The sequence below is a fragment of the Tenebrio molitor genome, chromosome 2 (genome assembly GCF_963966145.1).
Source record: "Tenebrio molitor chromosome 2, icTenMoli1.1, whole genome shotgun sequence".
Lineage (NCBI taxonomy): Eukaryota > Metazoa > Arthropoda > Insecta > Coleoptera > Tenebrionidae > Tenebrio > Tenebrio molitor.
Window position 1 is genome coordinate 1,088,222 of NC_091047.1, and position 24,310 is coordinate 1,112,531.

At 44.5% G+C, this 24,310-nt stretch overlaps 2 protein-coding genes across 2 annotated transcripts; one reads left to right on the forward strand and one right to left on the reverse strand.

Annotated features, from left to right (window-relative positions):
* The first annotated feature begins 614 nt into the window (after positions 1-614).
* On the forward strand, positions 615-2,762 carry LOC138124446 (nucleolar protein 9). Its single transcript, XM_069039488.1, has 4 exons — positions 615-942; positions 991-1,835; positions 1,888-2,349; positions 2,400-2,762. The coding sequence occupies exons 1-4, from the start codon at positions 744-746 to the stop codon at positions 2,658-2,660; spliced, it is 1,767 nt and encodes a 588-aa protein (XP_068895589.1). The 5' UTR covers positions 615-743; the 3' UTR covers positions 2,661-2,762.
* On the reverse strand, positions 2,671-22,759 carry nvy (CBFA2/RUNX1 partner transcriptional co-repressor nervy). The gene is made up of 8 exons (XM_069039489.1): positions 22,377-22,759; positions 14,636-14,723; positions 6,225-6,568; positions 6,016-6,162; positions 5,365-5,495; positions 3,723-4,297; positions 3,588-3,676; positions 2,671-3,539 (listed from the first exon to the last, which is right to left on the reverse strand). Exons 2-8 carry the CDS (start codon positions 14,718-14,720, stop codon positions 3,327-3,329), a joined length of 1,584 nt encoding a protein of 527 aa, XP_068895590.1. The 5' UTR covers positions 14,721-14,723; positions 22,377-22,759; the 3' UTR covers positions 2,671-3,326.
* Positions 22,760-24,310: the final 1,551 nt, after the last annotated feature.

Below are 24,310 nucleotides of genomic sequence, written 5' to 3' on the forward strand. Positions count from 1 at the left end.
AACTATACGTTTTGAGAGGCAATATAGTGGATTCTATACCTACCTAAACAGCCGTGCTGTCAAGTGTCACAATTTGTGAAAATTTGTCATTCGCAATGTACCCGGCCGAAAGTTGAAACAAATATTTTGATTGAAAGTGTACCAAGCTTTATGTTTTGTGAGGTTATGTATGATTTGGAATTTTGGATGTTTCTGTCAAATTTCGGTCAGATCAAAATTTATTCTGGCTGTTGTTGGGTTGTTTAAATTTAAAAAAGACATGCAACATTAAATAGAAAGACCAGAAAATCTCATTAGAACAGTCAATCGCTTGCTTTTCTCTGGCTTTAAAGTACTGTTCTTTTTTTTTTCATTTTTTCGAATTGTTGCCAAATTGTAATTGACACTCTGTCAAAAAAATTTGGCGGTGTTTGTATAGCTGCAGGGTGGTTAAGCAAGTACATTGAAAAATACTAGAACAGCTATGTCTATCAGTGTGACAACTTGACGGAACTTTGATAGTTCGGATGTTTTTGGAATTCACTTTACATTTGTTTGGTCACTCCGTGGTAACACTGCTACCTGTTCTGTGACTTCTGTGAGTTCTGTCATTCTGTGTTCTGTGACTTCTGTGGTGTCATTATTGGTGACTGGTGTCGCCTCTAGTAGTGTAAATTTTAAATTCTATAACCTAAAAAATTGTCCAAATAATCGTTGAAATTTAATTATTTTGCAATAAGAAAAGGTATCCATGTAATACAGTGATGTCTGAGGAGAATCCCCAAACAGGTATAAGCGACAGATCAAAGCGCAAGAGGAAAAAATCATTTTTGAAAAATGCCAGAAAATACGCCAAGAAAGGCTGTTACGGCCGTGGAAGCCAACTCGACTCGGATACTTACAACTATTTCGTACGAATTATGGAAGCCTACAGGGAGGGTTTCGACACAGACGAAGACAAATGTAAGTTGATACATCGACTTGTCGTCATAACATAACCTCACTTTTTAGCGATTTTCGTCAACAACGTGTTCGAACAAACCGTCGGTCAGGAAATTAACTTGTGTTGCAACCAAGTGGGATGTCGAGTGGTAGAAATGCTGGTACCTTTCGCCAACGAGGCCGTTTTGGAACGCTTCATGCAAACTTTTGGCGGCGATCTTCGCCCATTATGCTCTGACCGCTTTGCCTCTCATGTATTAGAAGCGCTAGTGAGACAGGCCGCATCTCATTCGCTAAATTCCGAAAATAAAGACGAGTTCAAACAAAACTGTAAAGAATTTGTACTGAAAGTGAGCAGGTTTTTGCTCAATAATTTAGAAGATTATCTCTGGGACACATATGGGAGTCATGTGGTAAGGACTTGTCTGGAGAGTTTGGCGCAAATTTCTAAAGAGAACAAACAGAAAAATTGCGCCAAGATAGAAGAAAAAGTGATAAAAGTAGAATTGCCTGAGGAATACCTGGAGATAATTAAGGATTGTTGTGAAAGAATCATGCACTGGCCTCAATTCAATGAATTGTGCCAGTCAGAGATCAGTTCAGGTTTTTTACAAGTACTGTTAAGAGCTTTGAGGAGAGCTGATAAAAAGTTGTTGAAAAGGCTGTTGGGGAAATTAATTGAAACAAACTTTGCCCCAGAGGGTGACCAAGATGGAAAAAATAAATTGTCAAGTGGATTTCTGTCCACTCCATCTGTGATGGTCTTGGAAACTGCTTTGGAAGTGGCTAAAGCAAAGTCATTTAGTCAAATTTTCCTCAAATGTTTTTCAGGAAATCTTGCCAAATTAGCCACAACCAGGAGCACAAACTTCACAGTGCAGAAGTTGATACTAAACTGTAAAGAAAAGTCAGAGGTTTGTTGCCACAGAGTTAATATTGATTTGTTTTGATTTGGTTTTTTTATAGTTTGAAATGATATTTGAAGAATTGGACAACAGTTTTGGGGAAATAATTGGAGCTGGTCACACAGGGATAGTGTGGGCTCTAGCTCAAGGCTGCAAGACTTTCACCACAAAACAAGGGAGTTTTGTTCAAAATCTGATGAAAAGTTTGGACTGTTTTGACCCAGAAGAAAGGCAAAACGATTTTATTTTGTGTTTGTCTAAATTTACAACTTTTGAAAAGTATAAAATGGAGTCACAAGAAAACCTCCAGAAAGACAAGTTGAATCTCCACGGCACTTTAATCCTGCAGTTGCTATTAGAATTTAACAAACCAATTAAAATCGTGAACGGAATTCTGAACATGGAGCAGAATTTGCTGAAAGCGCTGTTTTCCAACACCATGGGCAGCCATGTGGTTGATTCGTTTGTGAAGAGCGTATTCGTAGGAGAGAAGAGCAGAGAGAGATTAGTCAGAAAGATGAAAGTACTGTTGTAACCAGAGTTGTCGATTTTTATTCATGTTTTGTTGTTCAGGGGGTTTACCAAGAGTTGGCCTCGACCAAGTACGGCTCAAGGTCGTTCGAAGCAATATGGAATGCGGCAAATTTGAAAAATAAATTGTCGATCATGGAAGAACTGGCGTACAAGGATGCGGCGTGGTCCAACTCGGAGCACGGTAAAATAATCGCCGGTAAAATAAATTTGTCGTTGTACAAACGTAACAAGGAGGAGTGGAAGAACAGCGGGGGTAGCGTGAACAAGGCCAAAGAGCTGTTTGCAGATATTCTCAAATAAAACGCGCGCAACAAGTGAATTTGTATATTGGGAAAGTACATCAGTAAAATATAAATAAAATAAATAATAAACACTAAATAACATGGAAATGTACAATAATGAGCTACCTGACTAATTTTTATAATACATAGAGTGTTTGGTGGTCAACTTACCGATCAGATTGCTTATGTCTTATCAAATGTAGTGATTTTCTTGTGAGTAAATCGGTAAGCTGACCGCCAAAGAAATTGTAAAAGTGACTAGATTATTACAAGTAACAAAACTGGACAAAGATAAATTGATTGGCACATAAACAAACGAATCCGGTGCATCCATTTATCTTTGAAACGTCGGAACGAGCAGTCCAGATTTTGTATGAAATCACGCAATCGTTGGTTAAAGTAGCGTTAGTGCTGAGGTGGGGGCGCGGCCGACGAGAACCGGCGTTCAGGCCGGCTGGCCCCGGAAAACGGTGTCTTCACCCGATCTACCGCGTGTCGTGCGCCCCCTGACGGGAGCCTGGCAAACACCCCTAGCAATACAACGAGACACACAGAGAGAACTACATGTGCTTCTTTGGTATTAACGAGGAACAAATGTATAATAACGATGATCAGCATGCTTAGATTAATGACTTAACGTTAATGACGGTTAAAATTTCCTACATCTGCGACTCTTCTTCGAGTGTCACTTCTTGAACTTGACCGTCTCGTTCTGGTTGAGGTGGGTAGGGGGCGCCGTCGTGCTGGGGGTCGACGTCCGCAGAGGGCGCGCCTTCTCCTTGGAACAGATCTGGTGGTGGTTCTCCCAGTCTTTGTGCTGGCAGAAGGGGCCGCAGTAGCGGGCCACGCTGCACCCGGAGCAGGTCTCGTGGGCCTTGCGTCCGCAGTTCCAGCAAGACTGCAAACATTTCGCTCAGCGAGAATCCAACAACGCGGTTTCACTTACGTTCTGCTGGGAGGGCTGCGGCTGCGACGCCGGCGGCGACAAGCTGTTGTCGGCGCCTTCCTGGCTCTCCTCCCCGTGCTTCCGCGCCTCTGAAACACGAACGTCACGAACCATCCGACCAGGCCGCACCCTTACCAGCTAGCAGCTTCTCCATCTTGGCCCGCTCCGCCGCCACCAACTCGTTCGCCTTGCTCTCCGCCGCCGCCACCGCTTTCTGCAGCTCGATCACCGCCTGTCTCTTCACGTCGTTGACGGCGTCCTCCGCCCGTCTCCGCACCTCCGCCACTCGGTCCTCTGTCTGGCGCACCGCCTGCAGCATGATCTCGTTGGCGGCCTTCTTCAGGTCGACGCTCACGTCCTGCTTCCGCAGCCACTCGTTCGTCAGGTCTTGACTGTTCCGCTGCTGGAGGATCGTCAGAGCGCGCTTGGTCTTCTCCACCATGGAGAGGATGCAGTTCAGCATGACGTGGATGTTGCGCCACTCCTCGTCCCCCCGATTCGGGGTGTTGTTGTTGTCTTCGACTCGCTGCGGCAGGTGGTTGTGCTGATTGTAGTCGAAAAAGTGCGAGTTGGGGACGGTTGAGCTCATGTTGGGGAGGAGGAGGCTCTGGTGGGAGAAGAGGAAGGAGTTTTGGGCGTTCACGGGACGTTTCACCGCCAGGCAGTCCTGCGAGTCGTGCGGCTGGCCGTTGGTGCCGTTCTCGTATATGCTGCAAAGGCAAAAAATAAAAATAAAACTGTTTAAAATTTTTGACATCATGAGTAGGCAACCAACAATGCACCAACTGTCATTTTGACAGTAGAGCTTCCCTGTTCGATCGAATTTAACACCACCGTAATGTTTCACCGTCAAGAAATGATCATCACAGCATTTTTGGGATGCTCATTGATTCATTTAATTGAAAACTATTAAGGTTTTTATTTAAATATTTCTAATAATTCGCTCAAGGTCATGTTGGGATTTTTTTGTGAAGGTTCTTTTAATTTTGTGAATAAATTAATCAATTCGGTGTTTAAAAGTAATCCTAAATGTGGAATCGATTAAGATCAAGACAAGAGAGTTTTTTAATTTGTTTTTATTAATTTGATGAGGTAATTATAATTTTTGCAGGTGGTTGAGGCGAGGCCGTTGCGTGGCGGGGTTTTATTCGTAAGTTAGCATCTAATGGGAGTTATTGATGGAAACGTCAGTTTGTCAGCAGTAAAAAGTTGAAGCCCGAGTCGATCCGCAATTCCCGTAATTCCCCAATAGCAGCACCTGCGGTAATGACGTATTCACGATTCGAACCGCACGCGATCCGGCAAATCCGCCCCATTGAAAAACTAATGAGTTGTAGTGGCTACGGAAGAAATTCGCCGCCGCCGCCGCCGCCTCCCCGCCGTAAATACGTTATTAGCCTTCCGGATCGAGGGGGTAGGTGGGGGCAGGTTGAAAGAGTGTAAATCCGGCGAACGATTGATTAACATGACACAAACAAGCAGAAATTAACGTTTTCGTCCTAAAATTTCAAAAGTTCACGTCAGTGTTGTAATTAAAAGGCAAGAGGGCCGTGTAAGTGACGTTGAAAAAGGGTGGTTGGCGGGGAACGGCGCGGGGACGTTTCCTGGTAAAAAGAGCGCTGTTCCCGCCAGATGGCACCGGCGGCGCAACGTGCGCCAAGCGGCCCGCCAACTGAAAGAAACCATTACTCATTTTAATAAAACGGTCGCATGCAGACTATTGAATATAGCGGATCGACCCCGGCGTCGGGGGCGGCGAAGACGTCGAAGGTCTTACCTGTCGGAGGCGCGTCTCTTCAGGCCGACCGGGGGCGTCTCGTTGGGCATGAAGATCTCGGAGAGTTCGGAGGGCGAGTGGGTCGAGTCGAGGATGACGTGGTCGTGGGAGCGGACGTACTGCAGGGGCGACTGAAAGAATTTCTCTTGTTTTTAGCAGGAAGTGTCGGCGGCGTCGATGCCGCAATCTGGAGAACATCGCCGCCGCCATTATAGGTAATATCGGAAATTGTAATATTTCCGGGCGGTTTAATTAATGGAAATTGTAAAAGCCACGTGTTACATGAAGTGGAGGAACAATAAAAGTCGCGCCCGTCCATAACATCTCGCCCGGAACTTTTACAATTATTTTTTGATTTGTTTCGGCTGTACCGAATCCATTATTGAGTTTCTTTGATTTATTTGTTTTGCCTCGGCCGATTTGCATATTGATCCTCGACCAGCAGCTCATGTTTTATGTAACCGTTTAAGACATTTGCTTTCCGCTTCCCTCTATTATTTATTTTTAATTTCTCCGAGACTCGCTGTTTATCCAAGACGTGCAAACTAATTCTTTCCCTCGGCCGATATTATTTACTTTGCGCCGACTAAACTTCCTTAAAACAACAACCGACGAGAGGAGCTGGCGGATTATTTTTTCTTCTCTTCTTACCTGTTTATTGGCGCGGGCCAAGGCGTGGATCTCGCGCTGCAGGAGGGGCAGGTGCGTCCGCAGGAACGGCAACACGAACGGCCGCAGCGGGAAGTTGGTCACATCCTGCAGGGAGTGGTGGAATTCTTCTATGCTTAAATTCGAGCTCTGAAATTGGACACTTTGCTTGGTACCAAAAGTCAGTACCGGTGGTGGTGCTTCACACTCACAACTAGATTCAGCACGAGACTGCGGACTCGCTCGCCGATGTCGGCGCCTATGTCGTTGCCGAACTGGACGAGGGTGCTGAGGAACCGCTTGACCTTGACCAGGGGCCTGGTGATGTTGGAGTAGTTCCCGTGGTACTGCTGCGGCTGGTTCGAGTCCAAGTTGACGGAGAGCGCCGTGGAGGCGGGCAGGGGCGGCGTGAGGCTGTCGGCCGAGCCGTTGTTGACCGGCGAAGAAGTACCGTTGGCGGGGTGGCGCGGCGGCGACGATTGCGTCGGGGACAGCGGGGCCGCCGCCTGACGGGCGCCTTCGGGGGAGTCGGGCGTCTTGCAGCGCTCCTTCGATGCTGCGACACAACGTCATCATTTTAAGTGGCCACACTGTATATAGAAAAAAAATGAACGTCGCGATGGTTTATGGCCTGCCCGAGGTGCAAAATCTGCAATTCGCGCTTGCATTTAAGCACATTTCGCCGGGAACGTGGCCGTTGGCAGCATTTAATTTTAATGGCGATAACACCTGAAGTTTATGGCTTCGGCAGAATTTTCCAAATCTCATCGGAAACTTTAAAATGTGCACGTTGCGTGCCGCGATAAATTAAAATTAGGCTGTCGCGCGGGGGTGGCGGTGCCGCCCCCGCCCGCATCCCGGGGTCGAAAAGTCGGCCCCCGATAGAAATCAGAACCGGGTGACGCTAATAAATTTACCTTTCAGAAGCAGCGAAAAACAATCAAAACTATGCACAATACAGACAAAGCAATCTATCACAAAAAACAATCGGGGCGCGCACGGCGACGCGCGCCGCCGCCATCTGTTGTCAACTTTTGTTTTAATTACGGAAAACAAAGAGCCTAAGAAGTGCCGCTTGATATAAAAGACAGATGGTCTCCCACTATTCTGAATGCGGAGTCGAAGCCGCCGCGTGTGTGCCGTCGGCGGCGGATGTGTCCTTTGATTGGACAAGTTTTCCGAATATATTCGACGGCGGCGATCATGTCGCAAATTTTCTTTTATTGCCGCGGCCGAGAAGAACGGAATTTTTCCGTGAACTCGGTTGGACGGGGGCGGCAATCGCGTCGCGCTCCCGCTCGCGAGTAAATCCGGGAGGAATTGCAAATTTCCAGCTTCAACCTGTTAACAATTTCCCCGCCGCCTCCAGGAGAGTGCTCTTGACTCGTTAATCCCGCAGCGGCGCTGTACAATGGGGGCGTATCGGGGTCCGCTCGGTCAAACAATCACCTCTGATCTGTTCGATAACCGATCGCACCGCACCTACCTGCAATTGACACCTTCCTGTCGCGCGGCCTCTACCTACCCCTACGCAATCAAATTCGACATCGCTGTTATAATCGAATGGAAATGGCTTTCATTTAGTGTATTTCAATCGAGAGCACCGCCACAAAGACCCCCGCCGCCGACGACGAGCGAGCTCTCTTTCAAAAGAACTCGACCCCCCCCTCCCCAAATTGCGATTCTCGCAACAGGTTACTTATATTCCAGACGTTTTAATTACAGGTGTTCCGGCCTCCCGGATTTTACCCCGGAAAATTCCAAGGGAGGACGTATCGCTCGTAAATCCTGCCAAGGGGGTGGCACCGCACGCCGGAGTTTCCGGTGCGTCCTGTCCACCTGACAGCCACCAAAAGAAGGTCGCCAGATGTACAGGGTGTGTCCCAACACGTTTTCCTTCGAACACTCTATTCGGTCACGAAAGACGAAAGCAAAATCCTAGATTGATTCGTACCAATATACAGCGTTATACAGGGTGTCTCAGCTAAGACTTTCGAGCCTAAAAACTCAGTTATTTTCCAGCGGATTAAGGCCCATATTCACCAACGCCATTTAAAGTTAACTGTAGGTTAAAATGCTTCGTTACTTAGATACCTATTGTTGTAACAATGCTTTCGTATAATTTAACTTACAGTTAACTTTAACTGGCGTTGGTGAATACGGCCGTAAGAAGAATAAAATCCAATTAATGTAATCACCCAAGTCTTAAAAACGTAATTTTTACATGCCTTTTTAAAATGTTGAATCAATTAATATTTACATAAAAAAATTGCTCGTTAATAAAAAATGCTGTCGGGAAAAACTCGTCCTTGAAAGACGTCTGGTTTGCAAGAAAAAAAGCAAAAAACTGTGTTAAACGTGGCTGCAAATGCAAAAACGTAGACGCGTATGAAACAAACGCGCAATTTTGCAGAATTTTGGTCATCCCTTTGCGCAGAAGCGCAGGTGACATATTTGACGTTTATCTTGCCAACCTTACAAACACTTACAAAGATAAAGACAACATTTGGACGTAATTTATTATACTGGATGGTTTAATTCTTCCATAAAGGACTAAAACACGATCGGGATATTTTAGCAAGGTAATTTAGTTCACGTACGCTTCCTGTGTCTTCAAATAAATTGACGACTCTCTTAACCTTACATTTTGTAAAGCCTACATTTGGATAGTGTTCCACGAGAAAACGAACTGTGTCACTGAAGTTCTTACGACACTCTCCATAGGCATTTTTTTTCATTTTTCAACAATATTGAAATTTCTGCCGCTGCAAGCTATTTTTAGAGTATTTTCAATAAATTTTCACAATTTGACGTTTCTAATAAAGCGCGCCCAATTTTGACAGACTTTAAAGGGTGTACAAAATGTTGCTTGGCAATTAATCATCAATTGTTTCAAAAGGTAACTGCTCAAATACCTTCAAATTTTACATTAAAATTTTAACGACAAAATCTAATCTTTTCGTTGAATCAGACAACTGATTTACTTAATTGTTTGTGTAGACCTCTAGTTTTTAATGTTTAACAATCTAATAATAATCGTGCATAATTTTCGATAAAGGAAACATGTGTTAAAATTACATTTTTTAACTTGAGGTAATTTTATTATTACTAATTGAATCTTCAGGGCCTAAAATATCTGTATTTTAAATTTCATAAAAATCCGTTGACAAATAACCGAGATATTAGGCTCGAAACTCTTAGCTGAGACACCCTGTATAAACGTTTCTTCTCAGCGTAATCGTACATTACACAAACTGATAATGGGGACACTTATTTGCTTAAAAACAAAAGGCTTTAAGACAATGTAATTTAAAATATAAATTTAAAAAAAAAAAAAAAAAAATTTTTATTGTAAAAAAAAACTTCTCACCACAGTAACGAACGTACCAGTCTTGAAAAACCACTTTGCTGCCTCAACTAACACGAAAATCCTTAATGAACACTTTGAAAAATGACAAAAACGAGAATCGCAAAATGACAGGTGTAAGTTGTCAAATGTAAAATTTACAAATCCCGAAGAGGCGGCAAATTTATACGCGCACCATAAATCGCAACCAATTATGACAACATTGACAGCCCTGTACCTGTCAAAAGAAAACTGTCACTGTCAAAGAGGTTAAAACTGCATGGTCGTGGTGGTCGAGGGTTTCGGTAGTTTGTTCAAGCCGTACGAACTAATCTACGAATTGACTTTCACCTCTCACGGCCTGCTGGATTATTTGCACACTTCCTCGTGCATTTATTTGATGTTTTGTTTGTCTTGACCGAATGCAAATTGATGACATGACAAATAACAACAGTTAGTGGTAGGTTTCTGAGTAGTATTTAATTTATTAACGGCGTTCGGTATTATTGGAGCGGAAATTACACGCCGAGCGCCGTTCTGCCATAAATACATTATTAAACTAAGAGCAATCGAGAATTATTACTACTGTATATGCCTGTTTAGGACACATCAGTTCTAGTATTATTATGCAGGTGGTTCGGCGGGTGCAGTTTAAGGTGCACCATGGCAACTCGTTGTCAACAGTGCGTCGTCGGAAGATTCTTGCGGAATGAATTTCGTTCGTGTCGGGTCAAACCGCGTCACATTTCGATATCGAAGCCCCGTTGGGGGCCAAGGGGCGCCCTGCGATGGCGGTACCCGCGTGCTCTCCTTGCCCCCGACAAAAACCAAGCCCGAATATAAAACCCGTATGGCCCGCTTGAAAAGTGCGGACCTAATTGCGAATCTTCATACAGTTCGCAAATTTGCAAGGGCCAACCCGCACTGATAGCGCCCTTTATCGCCGCCAACGCCGCCGCCGTTATTATTAGCTCGTTATCGTGCGGGGTTCGCATTAAACGAACGCTTACTTTTCCGACGATTCGACGAACCTGCCTGGATGCCGGCGCGATCGCGATTTTTCGCGGCGCTAATTAATCCGACATCAATTAGGTCCGGAGCGGTGGCGGTGAAAGGTGGCAGATGCCGAAGCTCGACGTGCCAATAGCAGACTCCTGGCCTTTAGCTCGCACCCTCGCCTTTCTCCACCGAGTGTCAATTACACTGGCCCGGACATATCTCAGACGTAATGTCCCTCCGCAAATTGCAAGAGGAAGACGGACGTGTTTGAATGAATAGATCGTGTTTTTTGCCGGGCGGCGGCCGGGGGTGGCGTTTTTAAAACGCGGGACGGGGGCGGTTTTCGAACCGATAACGGGCGGCGGTCGGAGGGAAAAAACCGCGACCGATTGCATTGTTGTAATAGAACACCGGGAATTGTTTGTGGCATTGTGATGTTTGTTTCATGTGCCTCTGAAATTTTCATATTGTGATGTCTCCGTGTGTGATTTTGACAGATTAATTATTACATTTTTGTTTTGCAGTCGGAATTAACCGCCGCCGCGATTTAGGTGCACGTTTATTACGTTTTGAATAATTCACGGTGCGGCTTTCGCCGGTTCGGACCACCCCCGAGAAAAAGAAGCCGATCTGGCGGAACGTGTTCCGCTAAGTCCTCCGAGGGATCGCTTTCGAATCGATCAGGGGAATCGAAATTCGCAAAGAAACAAACAAACACCGCCCGAGAAGAAAAAAAAAGAAGACGAGCTGCGCCAGGACGACTCGATCCTTTCGCTCCGACGTATCGCCGCCCTTTGATCGGTTCGCGTTTCCGGGAGAGCGACCGCCGCCCCCAATTATCAATTCACCGAGAATATTTTTTCGGCGATTAACGGGAGACGGCGCGCGTAAACAGCCGCAAGAACGCCGCCAGTCCTGGGGGTGTGCGTGCAGTGAGAACCGGTGCACTTGTCGCTACAACGGTCGCTGAGGGCGTGCGAGTCGCTCGAATCCCCGGATATCCGCTTCGGCACGTTCTCCTATTAGCCGCTAATCCTCAGATACGGACGGCTTCGGGCCGCAACGTTCCCACCACCCACTCGCTTTTACACATTTATTAAGACACCCGGATATTTCACACAAACAAGGGCGGCGGGAACGTGTCCGATCGGAGAAGTTGCGATCGCGGGGGCGGCGCCTCCACGAGATCTGCAAGACCGTGACACGCTGTCGTCCTGTTGGGCCACCCGGTGTATGTTTGGGGTCCGGCGGGAAAGTAAATCGGGCGCCGTCACCGCCGCCGCCGCCGCCTTAAAGACGCGATATTAATATGTATTTTGAACGAAATCGATAGTAAACTAAACAGTGAATTATTCCAAAACACACTCGAACTCATAATACCGCAAATGTCCTCGCCCCCAGGGCAAAGGCGTCCGTGCGCGTCGCGCAATAAGGGCGATTTTCGCGGCGCCGTTGTCCTGTGCGAGGATATGTATAAAGGAACCAGATGGAAGGATTCCAGTAGGAAAATATCGACTGAAACAGGTTGTTCTCTCGGTACACACCATACTGGAATTATTGAATACGGCAAAGTGGATGAGATAATTACGGGTTTTGATCGACACGGTCTATAATTTGGGGGGAATTGCTGATCTTGGTCGCCCCGCCGACGGTTCCACGGAAAAATGGATTTGTCGCTTTAAAAATGGATCACGGCGGATGTAAACACGTCGCTTTTCTCGCGGAAATTCGGAAGGAAACGTCCGGAGAATAATCGATGGGGCCGTAAAAATTACATCAGCCCGCAGGTATAGCGTTATTAATTATTATTAGTTATGTAAAAAGTACTGCAGGTGCGCCGTTCTCAAGACAATTTGATGGGGCTCACCGCGCGTTATTATTTTATGTGAATATTTTATCGATGGGGTTCGTGGATTCGGCCAAAGCTCCCTTCGCGCACGATAAACATTTTCCTTCGACCGAAAAATCCACCGACAGAAAATGAAAAATCGGACGAAATACTCACAAACAATCAAATTTGATGCATTCTGGCCCACTGACGATGTTTCACTAATAGCGGCGGTGCCCGTGTGGCGTGGCGTCTACTAACTGTCGTCTTGCCGCGTCGTGGCGTGTCTCCCGCCGTACGTGGACGTCGGTTATGGTGAATAAATCAAAATGGAGTGATCGAATCGTCAAGGGGAGGGGCAGGAAAATTTCGAAATTCCGCTTGTTGTATTTATCGTTTTGGGTGTTCGATGAGGCCTTGGCGATCGTTTGCCATTTATTTGAAAATCCAATTTCAGCCCCGCACCATAAATCCGTCGGCGGCGCGGCCGTCCCGTTTTTATTGTCCAAACTTTGTCCAAAATTAACAGGTGCGCCCCGCCAAATCGGGTCAACACCATCTTAAAAACTTCCGATAATAAAACACTCCCTCTCGTTCGTTCGAAATCTGCTGATTGTGTGCCAATAAGAAATCTGCGTCCGCCGTTTCCTCGTGATAGTTGATAACATTAAAAATGTAATAATGAACACGTCGAGGCGGACAACCATTGGCCACATGTGGCGCGATCCTGGCCGTCAGCTGCGACAAGATTACACATCCTTCGTCCTGATATGCAGAAACTTGCCAACAATACACCCTGCGGCCTTTTAAAATAAATATCAGAGAAAAAAAGTCAATTTCGGAGGGGTTCCTGCGTCTGACACTTCGAGTGGGACCGCTCGGACCGATTTTAATTGATCAAAACGGCATAAATTATGGAATTATTCACCCTTTGTGTGTCGACGACGAGCCAAACCGCCAGTTTTTGGTGTATTTCATGGGAAAATGGGATGTTTTGTTGTTGGCACCGGTGCCAGCGCTCCGACCGCAATACTTTATGACGTGGGGCATGTTGTACGGCCATCTGCGCGGGCCGTGTGTGGTCGTGTACCGTTTAATTGGGGCCTAATGACGCACACCGATCAACCGAAAGAACAACAAAAACGTATCGTCGGTCCTTCGAGCCGGATCCTCCCAAGTCCGTCCGCAACTCCGCTCTCTGTTATTCCACTTCAAAGCAAATATCCCAACCCTTCCGCAGGACCGTTCCGTTCCTTTTTCATATTAACAACGTCAACACTGCAGCGTTTACTTTGGCCTTTATATCCAGATCCGGACACGTGTTGTTGTTGCGGCAGGTTAGTTTGAAGCGAATTGATCCGCCAGAAGAAGGGGAGAAAGACACTCCAGGATGAGACCTATCCTCCACCCCTTACTATCTCCAGAACACAGTGGCACGCGGCACATCTAAGCCAGGCTAACCTGCCCCTGGGACGTGTCTTATCGCCGTCTGCCGACCACCGGACGCCTGCTCCGCACAGATTCTCCCTTCGGAGGGACAGCGGCGGCGGCTCTGCCCCCGGCCGACCGCAAATAAAACGCCCACGACCAGAATTCAAATCTGGCGCTTTCTTCTCACCTGCCGCCGAGTCTTTTCAAAATTGGCGACGGCTCCGTTATCGGTGTGTTTATCGTGCCGCGTCGTTTTCCCGGATGCGGTCGGGGGTGTGCGACGTACGCCGCTGGATCTGCTCCCGGTGATGTCAGAGAGAGTAATCGCGAACTCCTCTCGTTACGATACTCGTATCAGCTCTGTGCAGTGTGGACCCTGTCGCATTCGCTGTCACTTTTTAGGTTATATCGTTACAGCCCCGCAGCCTCCACACTACATACCCCATTTTATATTCGTACAATTACTCCGTGGAATGGCGCGATAAACGCCGACTAAAACCAACGAAAGCTCCGCGATTATCCTCATCGGAAAGCGGCCCCGCAAAATTAATATTTATTCGATGGTATTTACGTTAAATTGGCCGTCGGGGGATCATAGTTGGCGATAAGCCGGCCGAATTAAAAAATCCATATGAATAATTGATGCGGTGGCGGTTCAAGTGTGGCTAGAGAATGCACACAAAGGAGGCGGCGGTTTTTTCCGGGGGATGTCTGATTCGGCCCCCGCCGTTATTACCTGCTCCCCGGCCCGCTTTATAAATATTAATGTCCGGCACATCATAGATCACTTTAACTGGCTGTTTATGTTAAGGATTATCCTGCAATTTATAGATATTAGTGCAGCAGTGCCTCCGCGGGCGTAAGACTGTTAATTGGGCACGGACGCACCTGAGTCCCGTCCCGTTCCAGCTTCGTTAACGCTAATATATGGCCGTGCCATCGTTCACGCCGCCCCCGTGACCCGCCGCCAATCGCGCGGACAACTGCAACAATCTCCCAGATACGTATAAAAATGTTACCTTTGGCCCTGGTCCTCGGCGCCTCGACGTACCCGGGTGCGGCGTCCTTGTCGCCGTTCTCTTCCTTGATGAGCTTCGGCTCCATGCCCTGGAAAAAGGACGCGCGTAAACTACACATTGATAAGGAAAAAAATGGGCAAAAAGCCGTCGCCCGATTCGCAATTTCGAGTCCGTCGCGGCGATAATTAGATTTTAAAGAGCAGATGGCCCCAGTCCGTATTCTAAACACGGTGACGTCATAAAACAAAAATCACAACCAGGATTATGGTGCCTTCTCTGTCTGACGCGCGCCTCTCCTAACTAGAAAAACGTGACGCACATCGTAATTGCCAATTATTAAATGGCGGCAACGATGATGAAATTTTGCAATATGCCGCATCTGGTTTAGGGGAGAATTGCATAGTTGCATGTTAAATATCACGGGTTTGTGTGCGTTACGAGCCGAGCTATTCCTGGACTTGGGACGGGCCAGGGAAAAGCGACGGTTTCCGCTGGAGTCGGGAAAGCGGGAAACTCGCCCCCGCCAACACCAAAAACCGAAAACCGACGACGACGACAAAGACGACAGGAATAATCAGCGCTGTTCGAAAAATCGGTTTTCCGCTCGCATCTGTCACGCTTCTCCCATTCCTGACGTCACCGCCCCTCCTCGAAGCGACCTCTCCGCTGCCGCCTTGGCCGCCACATGTGTACATTAGGATATTCCAGACGCGGCCAACTGCGCCCGATGAAAGACCGCGTGTCCATAGCCGCCTGTTTGCACAAGTGCGCCAGCAGCTTTCCCTGCGGCAGTCTGCTATCCTGAGACGCACCATATGCCGGGTTCTCGCCCACGCTTTTCACTTTTTCCACTAATTAATCCTCCAATAGGGCACCGCTTCCGACACCGAATGACCAATGCCCGGTCCACTCGCTAATTGGGTCGTAAACGCGACGGTAATCATTACGAATGTTAATTGGGGATTTCGACACCCTTTTCCTCCACGATCCTCTGGAATTATTCATGTGCGATCAGAAAAAGACAGGTGGAGTGGAGGGGGAGGTGTTTACGCCGGGAGTGCGGAAGCGAATGGTCGCAGGAATTGCGTTCTTTTTTTAACGGCGTAAACAGAGGTGGCAGAAAATGTACGCGGAAAGGAGAGGGTGATGGAAGTGTCGACAGAGAGGGGAAGCACGAGAGTCGGAAAATTCGATGTGAAGATGATGATCGAAACCGAAGAGATTTCATGGTGCGCCTCAGGGTTCGCCGCTTGGAACAGTTTTATTTAACGAGACGAACAAGAGCTTTTACTTTTTAGTGATCGATCCTTGGGTGGTAAATTCATGAACTGCAGAGAATAAAGAAATGATGACAAAAAGATTTTGTTGATCTACCAAGTGAAGATATCTTCCCCACATTGTAAAATGCTGTCTTTGAAATTTTTACAGTCCTGGGAGAAAATACAAGAATTATTATAAATGTTTCGCACATCATAATTGGATGTGATTTATGATGGGCGTTTAGATTTGCCGCCTCTTCTGGATTCGTAAATTTGACATTTGACAGATCACATTTGTCACAAATTACACATAACTGCTGCAATATTAGCTAGACAATGTGACAAGACGTTTTTGAAAATGGGTAAAAAAGAGTAATTAAGTGTCTGGAAAGTTGCAATAAACATTTTTTCTTTGATAAAAGTACGTTTGTTTTTGTGCCGTGTTATTGTGTTTATCATTTTTCAATTTAAGCCAATCGAACAGACGAAATTTGTTCTGGGGTTATTTAATTTAAATTATTTCTGAGAATATGTTTTTTTTTCTTGTTTTTAGGCAACCAAGTAATCACATTCATTTAATTTTAGTTTCTATAGTTTAGTACTGTTACGCTATGAATTGTAGGCGGCAAATTTCAAGCCAACTACCATGTAAAAAACGCTTATAATAGAAGAGAAAAAATGAGACGTGAAATGCATTTTAGAGAAGATTTAGAAAGTAAAAAAAGAGAATGAATAGATTGATCCTGGAATAAGAAGAGGAATGGGAAAGAAATAAAAACAAAAAGTTGTGAAAATCAAAGGGGGAACAAAGAAGAAATTAAGGTGGTGGTAGTGTTTTTTTTTTGGGGGGGGTTGGGATGGGGGTTTTGACATTTCTACAGTCCTGGGAGAAAATACAAGAATTATTATAAATATTTCGCACATCATAATTGGATGTGATTTATGATGTCCGTATAGATTTGCCGCCTCTTCTGAATTCGTAAAGTTGACATTTGACAGATCACATTTGTCACAAATTACACATAACTGCTGCAATATTAGCTAGACAATGTGACAAGACGTTTTTGAAAATGAGTAAAAAAAGTAATTAAGTGTCTGGAAAGTTGCAGTAAACATTTTTTCTTTGATAAAAATACGTTTGTTTTTGTGCTGTATTACTGTGTTTGTCATTTTTCAATTTTAGCCAATCGAACAGACGAAATTTGTTCTGGGGCCATTTAATTTAAATTATTTCTGAGAATATTCTTTTTTTTTCCTTGTTTTTAGGCAACCAAGTAATCACATTCATTTAATTTTAGTTTCTATAGTTTAGTACGGTTACGCTATGAATTGTAGGCGGCAAATTTCAAGCCAACTACGATGTAAGAAACGCCTGTGATCGTTCAAATGAAATCCTGGGCTGAGTAGGCGTTGGAAAAATTAAACCGTTTAGAACAGTGTAAAGTTTAAATTTCCCGCCGTTTGAGACGAATGACATTTGTTTATGTTTAATCGGGACATAATTAAACATGCTTGTTTTCAGCAAAGGGTGCCCTTAGATATTTGCTTCAAGAATAGGAATCGTTACGTTCTTCTATTTTAAAATTTTAGGTTAGCTGTCAACATGCTCCAATTAATCTACGCTTTAAAAAAGCACAACAATTGACGGTTTCCAACGCCTTCCCAGCCCAGGATTTCAATTGAACGCGCATTAATAACCCCATAGCAGAGAAAAAATGAGACGTGAAATGCATTTTAAAGATTTAGAAAGTAGAAAAAGAGAATGAATAGATTGATGCTGGAATAAGAAGAGGAATGGGAAAGAAATAAAAACAAAAAGTTGTGAAAATCAAAGGGGAAACAAAGAAGAAGTTAAGGTGGTGGTGGGGTTGTTTTTTTTTTTGTTTTTTTTCTTCAGTTGCATTTTTCTACATGTTTGGAAGTGAAGTGTCGCTTCCTGTCTCGTCTCTGGAAAGATTCGTTCCCAATTAGAATTCGTCGTCAGAAGTGGGATTTATGGGGCGGCGACAGGGTCGGCCGAGGCGCTAACCCATTAAGATGGAGCACGTGTCCGATTGCAAGCGAGACGGCATGCACGAGAAGACGCCGATAGAAAGATAAATAGCGTCGGTCGGGGGCGGCGTCGCTGTTTACAGATGTCCCCCGAGCCTCGGCCGCCCCGTTTGGGATATCTCAATTCGACGGGGCCACCTGCGATGTGTTCGGCGCGCCGTCCACGGCGCTTTGTGCAATTTTTTGCCTCTCCGAGATATTTATGTTTTCGGGGGCACATGTGGCCGCGCCCCGGCACAATTATATTTTTACAATAACTCTGGATCGCGCTAAATGGGGAATCATCGAGCGATTTATGGGCCGATCGGACGCGATTATCGACTGTCGTCTTGCCGGGGACGATCGGTCTTCGCGCCCTCGTCGCATGATCTGCGGTTTTTCGGGGGCGGTAATCCATCAAAAGACAAATAGACACATCCAAGGAGGCAATCGCAGTGGGCGAGACGCAGGTGCGTTGCGGCCGATGGGGCGGAAGACCTGGGGGAGGGCGCGCGCTGCGAGGGTGCACACCTGACAGGGTTACACACACTAACACACCTGCGCCGCCTCCTGAATCATCATCGGCCAAATCCGACCCGGACTCGAGGATGGGGGAAACGACAAAGGGCGAGTTTTCTGTTTTTGGCACAAAAATTCGAACGCAAAGGGGTGGAAAAGGAGGCCCGAGGCCTACGTCGTCAACAAAAATAATATCTGTTTCGAATCTCCCTCCGCGACCAAACTAAACCCCATCAGTACTGCCAATTATTTTATTGATGGTTGTGTGGCAACTTTGACAGTTGCTAGTTTTGACATTTGTGATGTGAAATGTCGAAAGTGTTTCAAAATGGCGATTGTATGTTTCAGGAAGTGGTCGCAAGACGATGAGGCTCGGCGTGCTCGCCCCCGCGAGCCGTGCACTTACCCCATCCATAATAGATGGGCCCCCGGAAATAGATCGCGTGCCGGTAATTGTATTCCGATAAAACTATGATTATAAAAGGAAATCATGACGGTTTAAAGACGTTAATTCTTGAGTTCGGCCTGAATTATGGATGGTCTCGACGACAAAGGAATCTCTAAAGGGGCACCTGTGTGTGTGTTTATTAAATTAAGAGGGACACCCTTGAATAATATAACGGGGAAGAGGAATCGATGGGCACGTCGTCGATCGGGCCGCAAATCAACCCTCCTTACCTGTCGTAAAACCCCGGATGGTTATGGCTCCGAATGAATGGTCTGCTAAGAATATATGGTCAGTAAAAATAACCAATGATTGGAGTTGTTGAAAGATTTCGGTATTTGCGCACACATGGTGTCGGCATGTTTTGTATCTGTGTGTATTGTTTATCCGGTGTGTTGTGCTTGCATTTTAAAGTGTTTCGCCAAAGACTGACGAAAGAGGTGGGCTCACTGCGCCCGGTCACAAACGATTTTTTTGTGGTGGTAAAACTGACAAATGTAATTTTCAAAAATTTCGGGATGATCAATAAAGAGAACGTAATTAGTACAAAACAAAACAAACAAAAAAGCACTCAAATTAGGTTAACAACATTGACGCTTAAACAAACGCAAAGCCGCTCATTATTTCTTTCCTTATTTGGTGTTATATTTCAAATGTAAACAAAACATCATTGACGTTGACATTTGACCAACATGACGTCACCAACATCAGAGGGCGCTGGTTGGTAACAGATTTTAAGGTTCTCGATTATAAAAGGTAACGACAACGGTTGCGCCAATATTTCCATCTCACTTAATTTGGAGTCTATGCAAGTTAATCTGTTCGACACGATACAAACATCCCGTAAAATTGTGTATACTTCTGTCTTTGTCACACTCACGGCATTTGTCGATACTGTCCTCTTTTTTAATTTGGAGTCTCAAAAATGAGCAATGAGTTGTCGCTACCTTATTTATCATCGAGAACCTTAACAGATTTGCACCATACCTTTCAAAGAAGTTATAATTTTCTGTTCAATTTCTTTTTTAACCGTATTGTGTTTGTTTTTTGCTCGTAAAAGTCGTATCTATACAAAACTTAAAAAAAAAGATTTCACCATACATCGGTAAAACAGAATAATCTGTCAAGTTATTTTGATTTATTTATGATGAAAATTTGGTTTAATCGAAAGAGAACTGTTGTAACTAGCGATCAAAGGTGGCTTTGTGTTCGACAGATTTGTTTTGCGAATTGTGAAACTAGTGAGATTGTTGTTAGATAACGAGCGTTGAAAAAATTGTGGTTTCGTTTCCGTTTTTTGCCAAAGAAACTATTGACATCGCTATTCGCCGAATAAAAAACGTTTGACACACGTTAATGGAAACAAAAGCGAGCTCAGACCACAAATCTTTTTGAACGCTCTTTATAAAATGAAAAAAAACGAAAATTAAATGTAGTTGTACAGTTTCGTCAGTTATTTTACTGTCAATTCGAAAAAACTTGTGTAGCCGAAGCTTTATTGTCATTATGACTGACATTCAAAATTTTTGTGACAGAAATTCTGTCACGCACAATAAAAATTGATTGACAAATTGACATCCATAAAAAATTCCAATGTGGGGTTAGAAATATATAAAACCTGTTTTACAGCTAATGTCAGTTTAATGACAACGACTGACGAAATTCCGTGGCCGTGACTGTACACATACTAAGGAATGTTAATTTTAACAAACGTCAGCAGACGTTAGTGTCGACAAATTGTATAATTTGGTTTACAAAACGTTGACTTAGACAAGATATTAAAAAAAAAATAGATGACACCCTTTGTAATATGTACTTTTCAAAAATTTGTAAAAATTCGTGCAAAATGATCTTTATCTAATTTCCGAATAGTTTGTCAAATTGAAAACGGTGGGCTAATTCAAATGACGTTTAGCAGGAATATGATAAACAAACATTCATAGGAGGCGCCACTTGCGGCAAAATTTTGTGATAGACTACACAAATCCTACAAAAATGTGACATTTTTAGTTCCTTTGGAATCTAATGATTTTCTTGGTCGTGAAAGGATGACTCGTTTGCCAAAAACTAATTTAGATTGAATTCAAATTTGAAATGTCATATTTTGAAGTACTTTTCAGACATATCTAGTGGTTTGCTCTAAACAATACAACATTAAACGAAGCCACCTACAACTTACTTATTAATTCATGGGCCAATTTGGACAAAGGATTTAGTTAAAAGGAGGTCAAGTCTGAAGGCATCTTGGTGTTTGATAGTTTTTTAAAAAAAGTTCCAAATATGAAAATAGCGTAAGATAGTGGACGTTTAACAGGAACACCACTAGCATTCATTCATGAACGCCAGGGGGCGCTAGATAGACTTTAACAAATTCATTCTAAACTACTACAAAAAAACTGAAATTGTTAATTTTCTTGAATTTTTATTGCGAAAGCTCATTTGTTACGTATATTTGTTGATTGCAAAACAGTAACAAGTACAGAGTCATTATAAATGATTGTCCTATCGCAGTTGGCGTTGAAAACTCACACAAATCTGGGATGTGCCGCTAGCTTCGCAACGTTACACAAACTAGTAGACAAATTTACACTACCGCCAGCAGCGCTACCTATCAGCGATACTAGTCTCACTCATGTTATAAAGCTTGCGGCACATTCAACTACGTCACCAACGCCTACTGCTTCCTGATAAAACCTTTTTAAATCGTTGCTCGACTTGGACAAAATTAAAGTTTGAATTTGATCGAAAATGAGGTCAGTTAACGATCGAAAGTGGCTCGGCATTTGACAGATTCGTCAATTCGACGTGTAAAAGTGTGTTTGGTGTTAGATACAAAATGTGAACAAAGTACGTTAGGAGGCGCTAGTTGTGGACCAATTTTTTCTGAAATATACTTTCACAAATTTTAATTTGTAGTAGTACTATAGTTTTGGTGGTACTTTTAGAAAGACATTTTTTAAATATATTGTGATTGTACAACATTGAGATATTGAACCCCAGCCGCCTACAACTTGTTTGTTAATTCATTTCCCGCTTTGGACAAAATTAAAATTTCAGTTTAATCGAAAAGTGGGTCAGTACCGAGGGTGTCTTGATGTTTGATAGTTTGTCAATTTGCCGCGCTTGTGTTGTGTAAAAAGTGTGTCGGTTGTGAAGAAAGCAGCTGAACATACATCATTTTCCCTCGTAAAGAATAATTCAGTTGACGTTTGACAGGTCCGCCGGTGCCAAGTCTCAATAAACGTCAGGGGGCGCTAGTTGTGGACAAACTCGCCTGTCCCGCAGTAGATTTCGGGGGCGGTGATTCGATCGCGTCTCATTTTATAAATTCAAACGTTCCCTCGATTCCGTCAAGAAAAATCCATTACGAGATTGCCACGTTAGCGATTATCCAATTAGGAGTATGGAAAGTGATGGGCCATAAATTTTAACGGTCGACGTTTTCGACGTGTCGAGAAAAAAAAAACAAACTGACAAACGAGCTCACCTTCCTCGTTCGCTTTTGGGACGGTCGTCGGCGGACCTAGGGGCAATCCGTCACACCGTCGGAATCCATATCAGCGGTGGCGCGCAAAAAACCTCGCGATCGCGTGTCCGTCGAGTGAGCGTCGCGACGTCCGGCGTCGTCCGCGAAGCGTCGCCGACTGCGGGCCGGAGGCTCACGCACGAGCGCGCTATTATGCAACAGAGAGCGGTGGCGTGCGCCGACGCGACGTTTCGGCGCGCCGTCCTCAGCCCTAATTAGCCGTCCCCGGTCGGCGGCCCAACTTTTAATTAATTTTAAAAACATTTCAAAAACACTCGCAACTAGCCGAAAAGCGGCGGCGACGCCTTCCGTATGTGCTCGCACGCCGCCCCAGATTTTCAATCTAGTCGCCGTAATCCGGTTTGTTTTTCTGAGCTACGAACAAACGAAGCTCGAACTTGTTGAAGTTGTCAGACACAGAAACGCTTTGTGAGGCCGCTCTTTGAGACATCTAGCGGCTGTCAGAGGCAGCGCGTGCAATTTGTTTTCCAATATGGCGACCGGTGCCTTCAAACACACACACACACACGCGGAGGGACTTTTCTGGTTTGACGCGTCTCCCCTCGCCGCCGCCGACGAACGGGGATTTTTTAATCTTGGCGATGACCTCGTTTTGGGGGAAATTAACTCGGCGGGATAACGTGTACACGTCAAATGTCAGCGGCAACGGGTTCGACACAAAGGGAACTGTGGCCAAGTTGTTTTGCATTTACGAAATTAGCGCCTTCAATGGAACCGTTTCAGATGCAGGCGGCACTCATTAACGCGCGTATACACGGTGGTCGATTCAAACCGCTCCGCTCGCACGCAAACCGCACGCGCGTTTTCAGACGCGCCAAGAGATTGATCTAGCCGTGATGTCACACGCAGGAGTCAGTCCAAATTACGTGTCGAGGTGTTAAAGGCTGCGATTCACTGGTTAAATCTGGAAAACGCTATTTATAAATTTGATGAGGCTCAATCGGTGATAGAGATTGCGTCATATTTGTTGAAAGAATTTCCTAGCGCCTCCGCCATTTTACAAAAAATACGAGCGAGAGCATCGTGATTTTTTTTTCATTTTGATTCGTCACGCTGTTTTTTCTACATTTGTTCTAATTTGTTCGATGGCAGCAATTTTATCTTTTTTTTTAAAGAATCTCCTAACGCCTCCAAATTTATAAAACAAGGCACATTTAAATCTATAACATACAGTTTCTATAATTGTTTTAATTCAATCACTGACAGATATATCGTCATTTTGATCGAAAGAATCCTCTAGCGCCTCCACCATTTTCACAAAATATATACAGCATAATAATGCACATAAAACATAAACAGCTTTTAACGTCAGCCTAATGAATGTCAAGTTCTGACAGAAAAATACCTCTCTCAACAAAGTATGATTTAATAACAATAATAAACAACTACAATCACAAAAGTATGACATTTATTTTTTGGGCTACAATTTTTTTTAATTGCTTTTAGTTTTCTACGTTGTTCCATAACCTCGTAGGTACAATTTCGGCACATTTTAAAAATACACCCTGTATATCACGCTTTATAAAATATACGCCAATGCGAGGTAACCTCTAGGAAATATTCTTTAAAACAAGGAGACCGCATTGGTGTACGTTTTATAAAATATGATAAATGGGGTGTGTTTTCAAAATGTGCCGAAATTTTACCCACGGGGTTGTTTGACAACGTACAGCGTGATCAAGAATGACTGAATCTGTTGGTAACAATGAAAATTTGAATGATTTTGGTACCACTTTAATCTAAACGCATTTCCGGTTGTCACCTTTGACAGAGTGGACAGGCGAATTTGACGTTTACCATGAAAGAGTCATTTTTGTAATGACATAAACATACCCAATTTTTTTTAACGTCGTGTCAAGTTAAAACATCCGTTC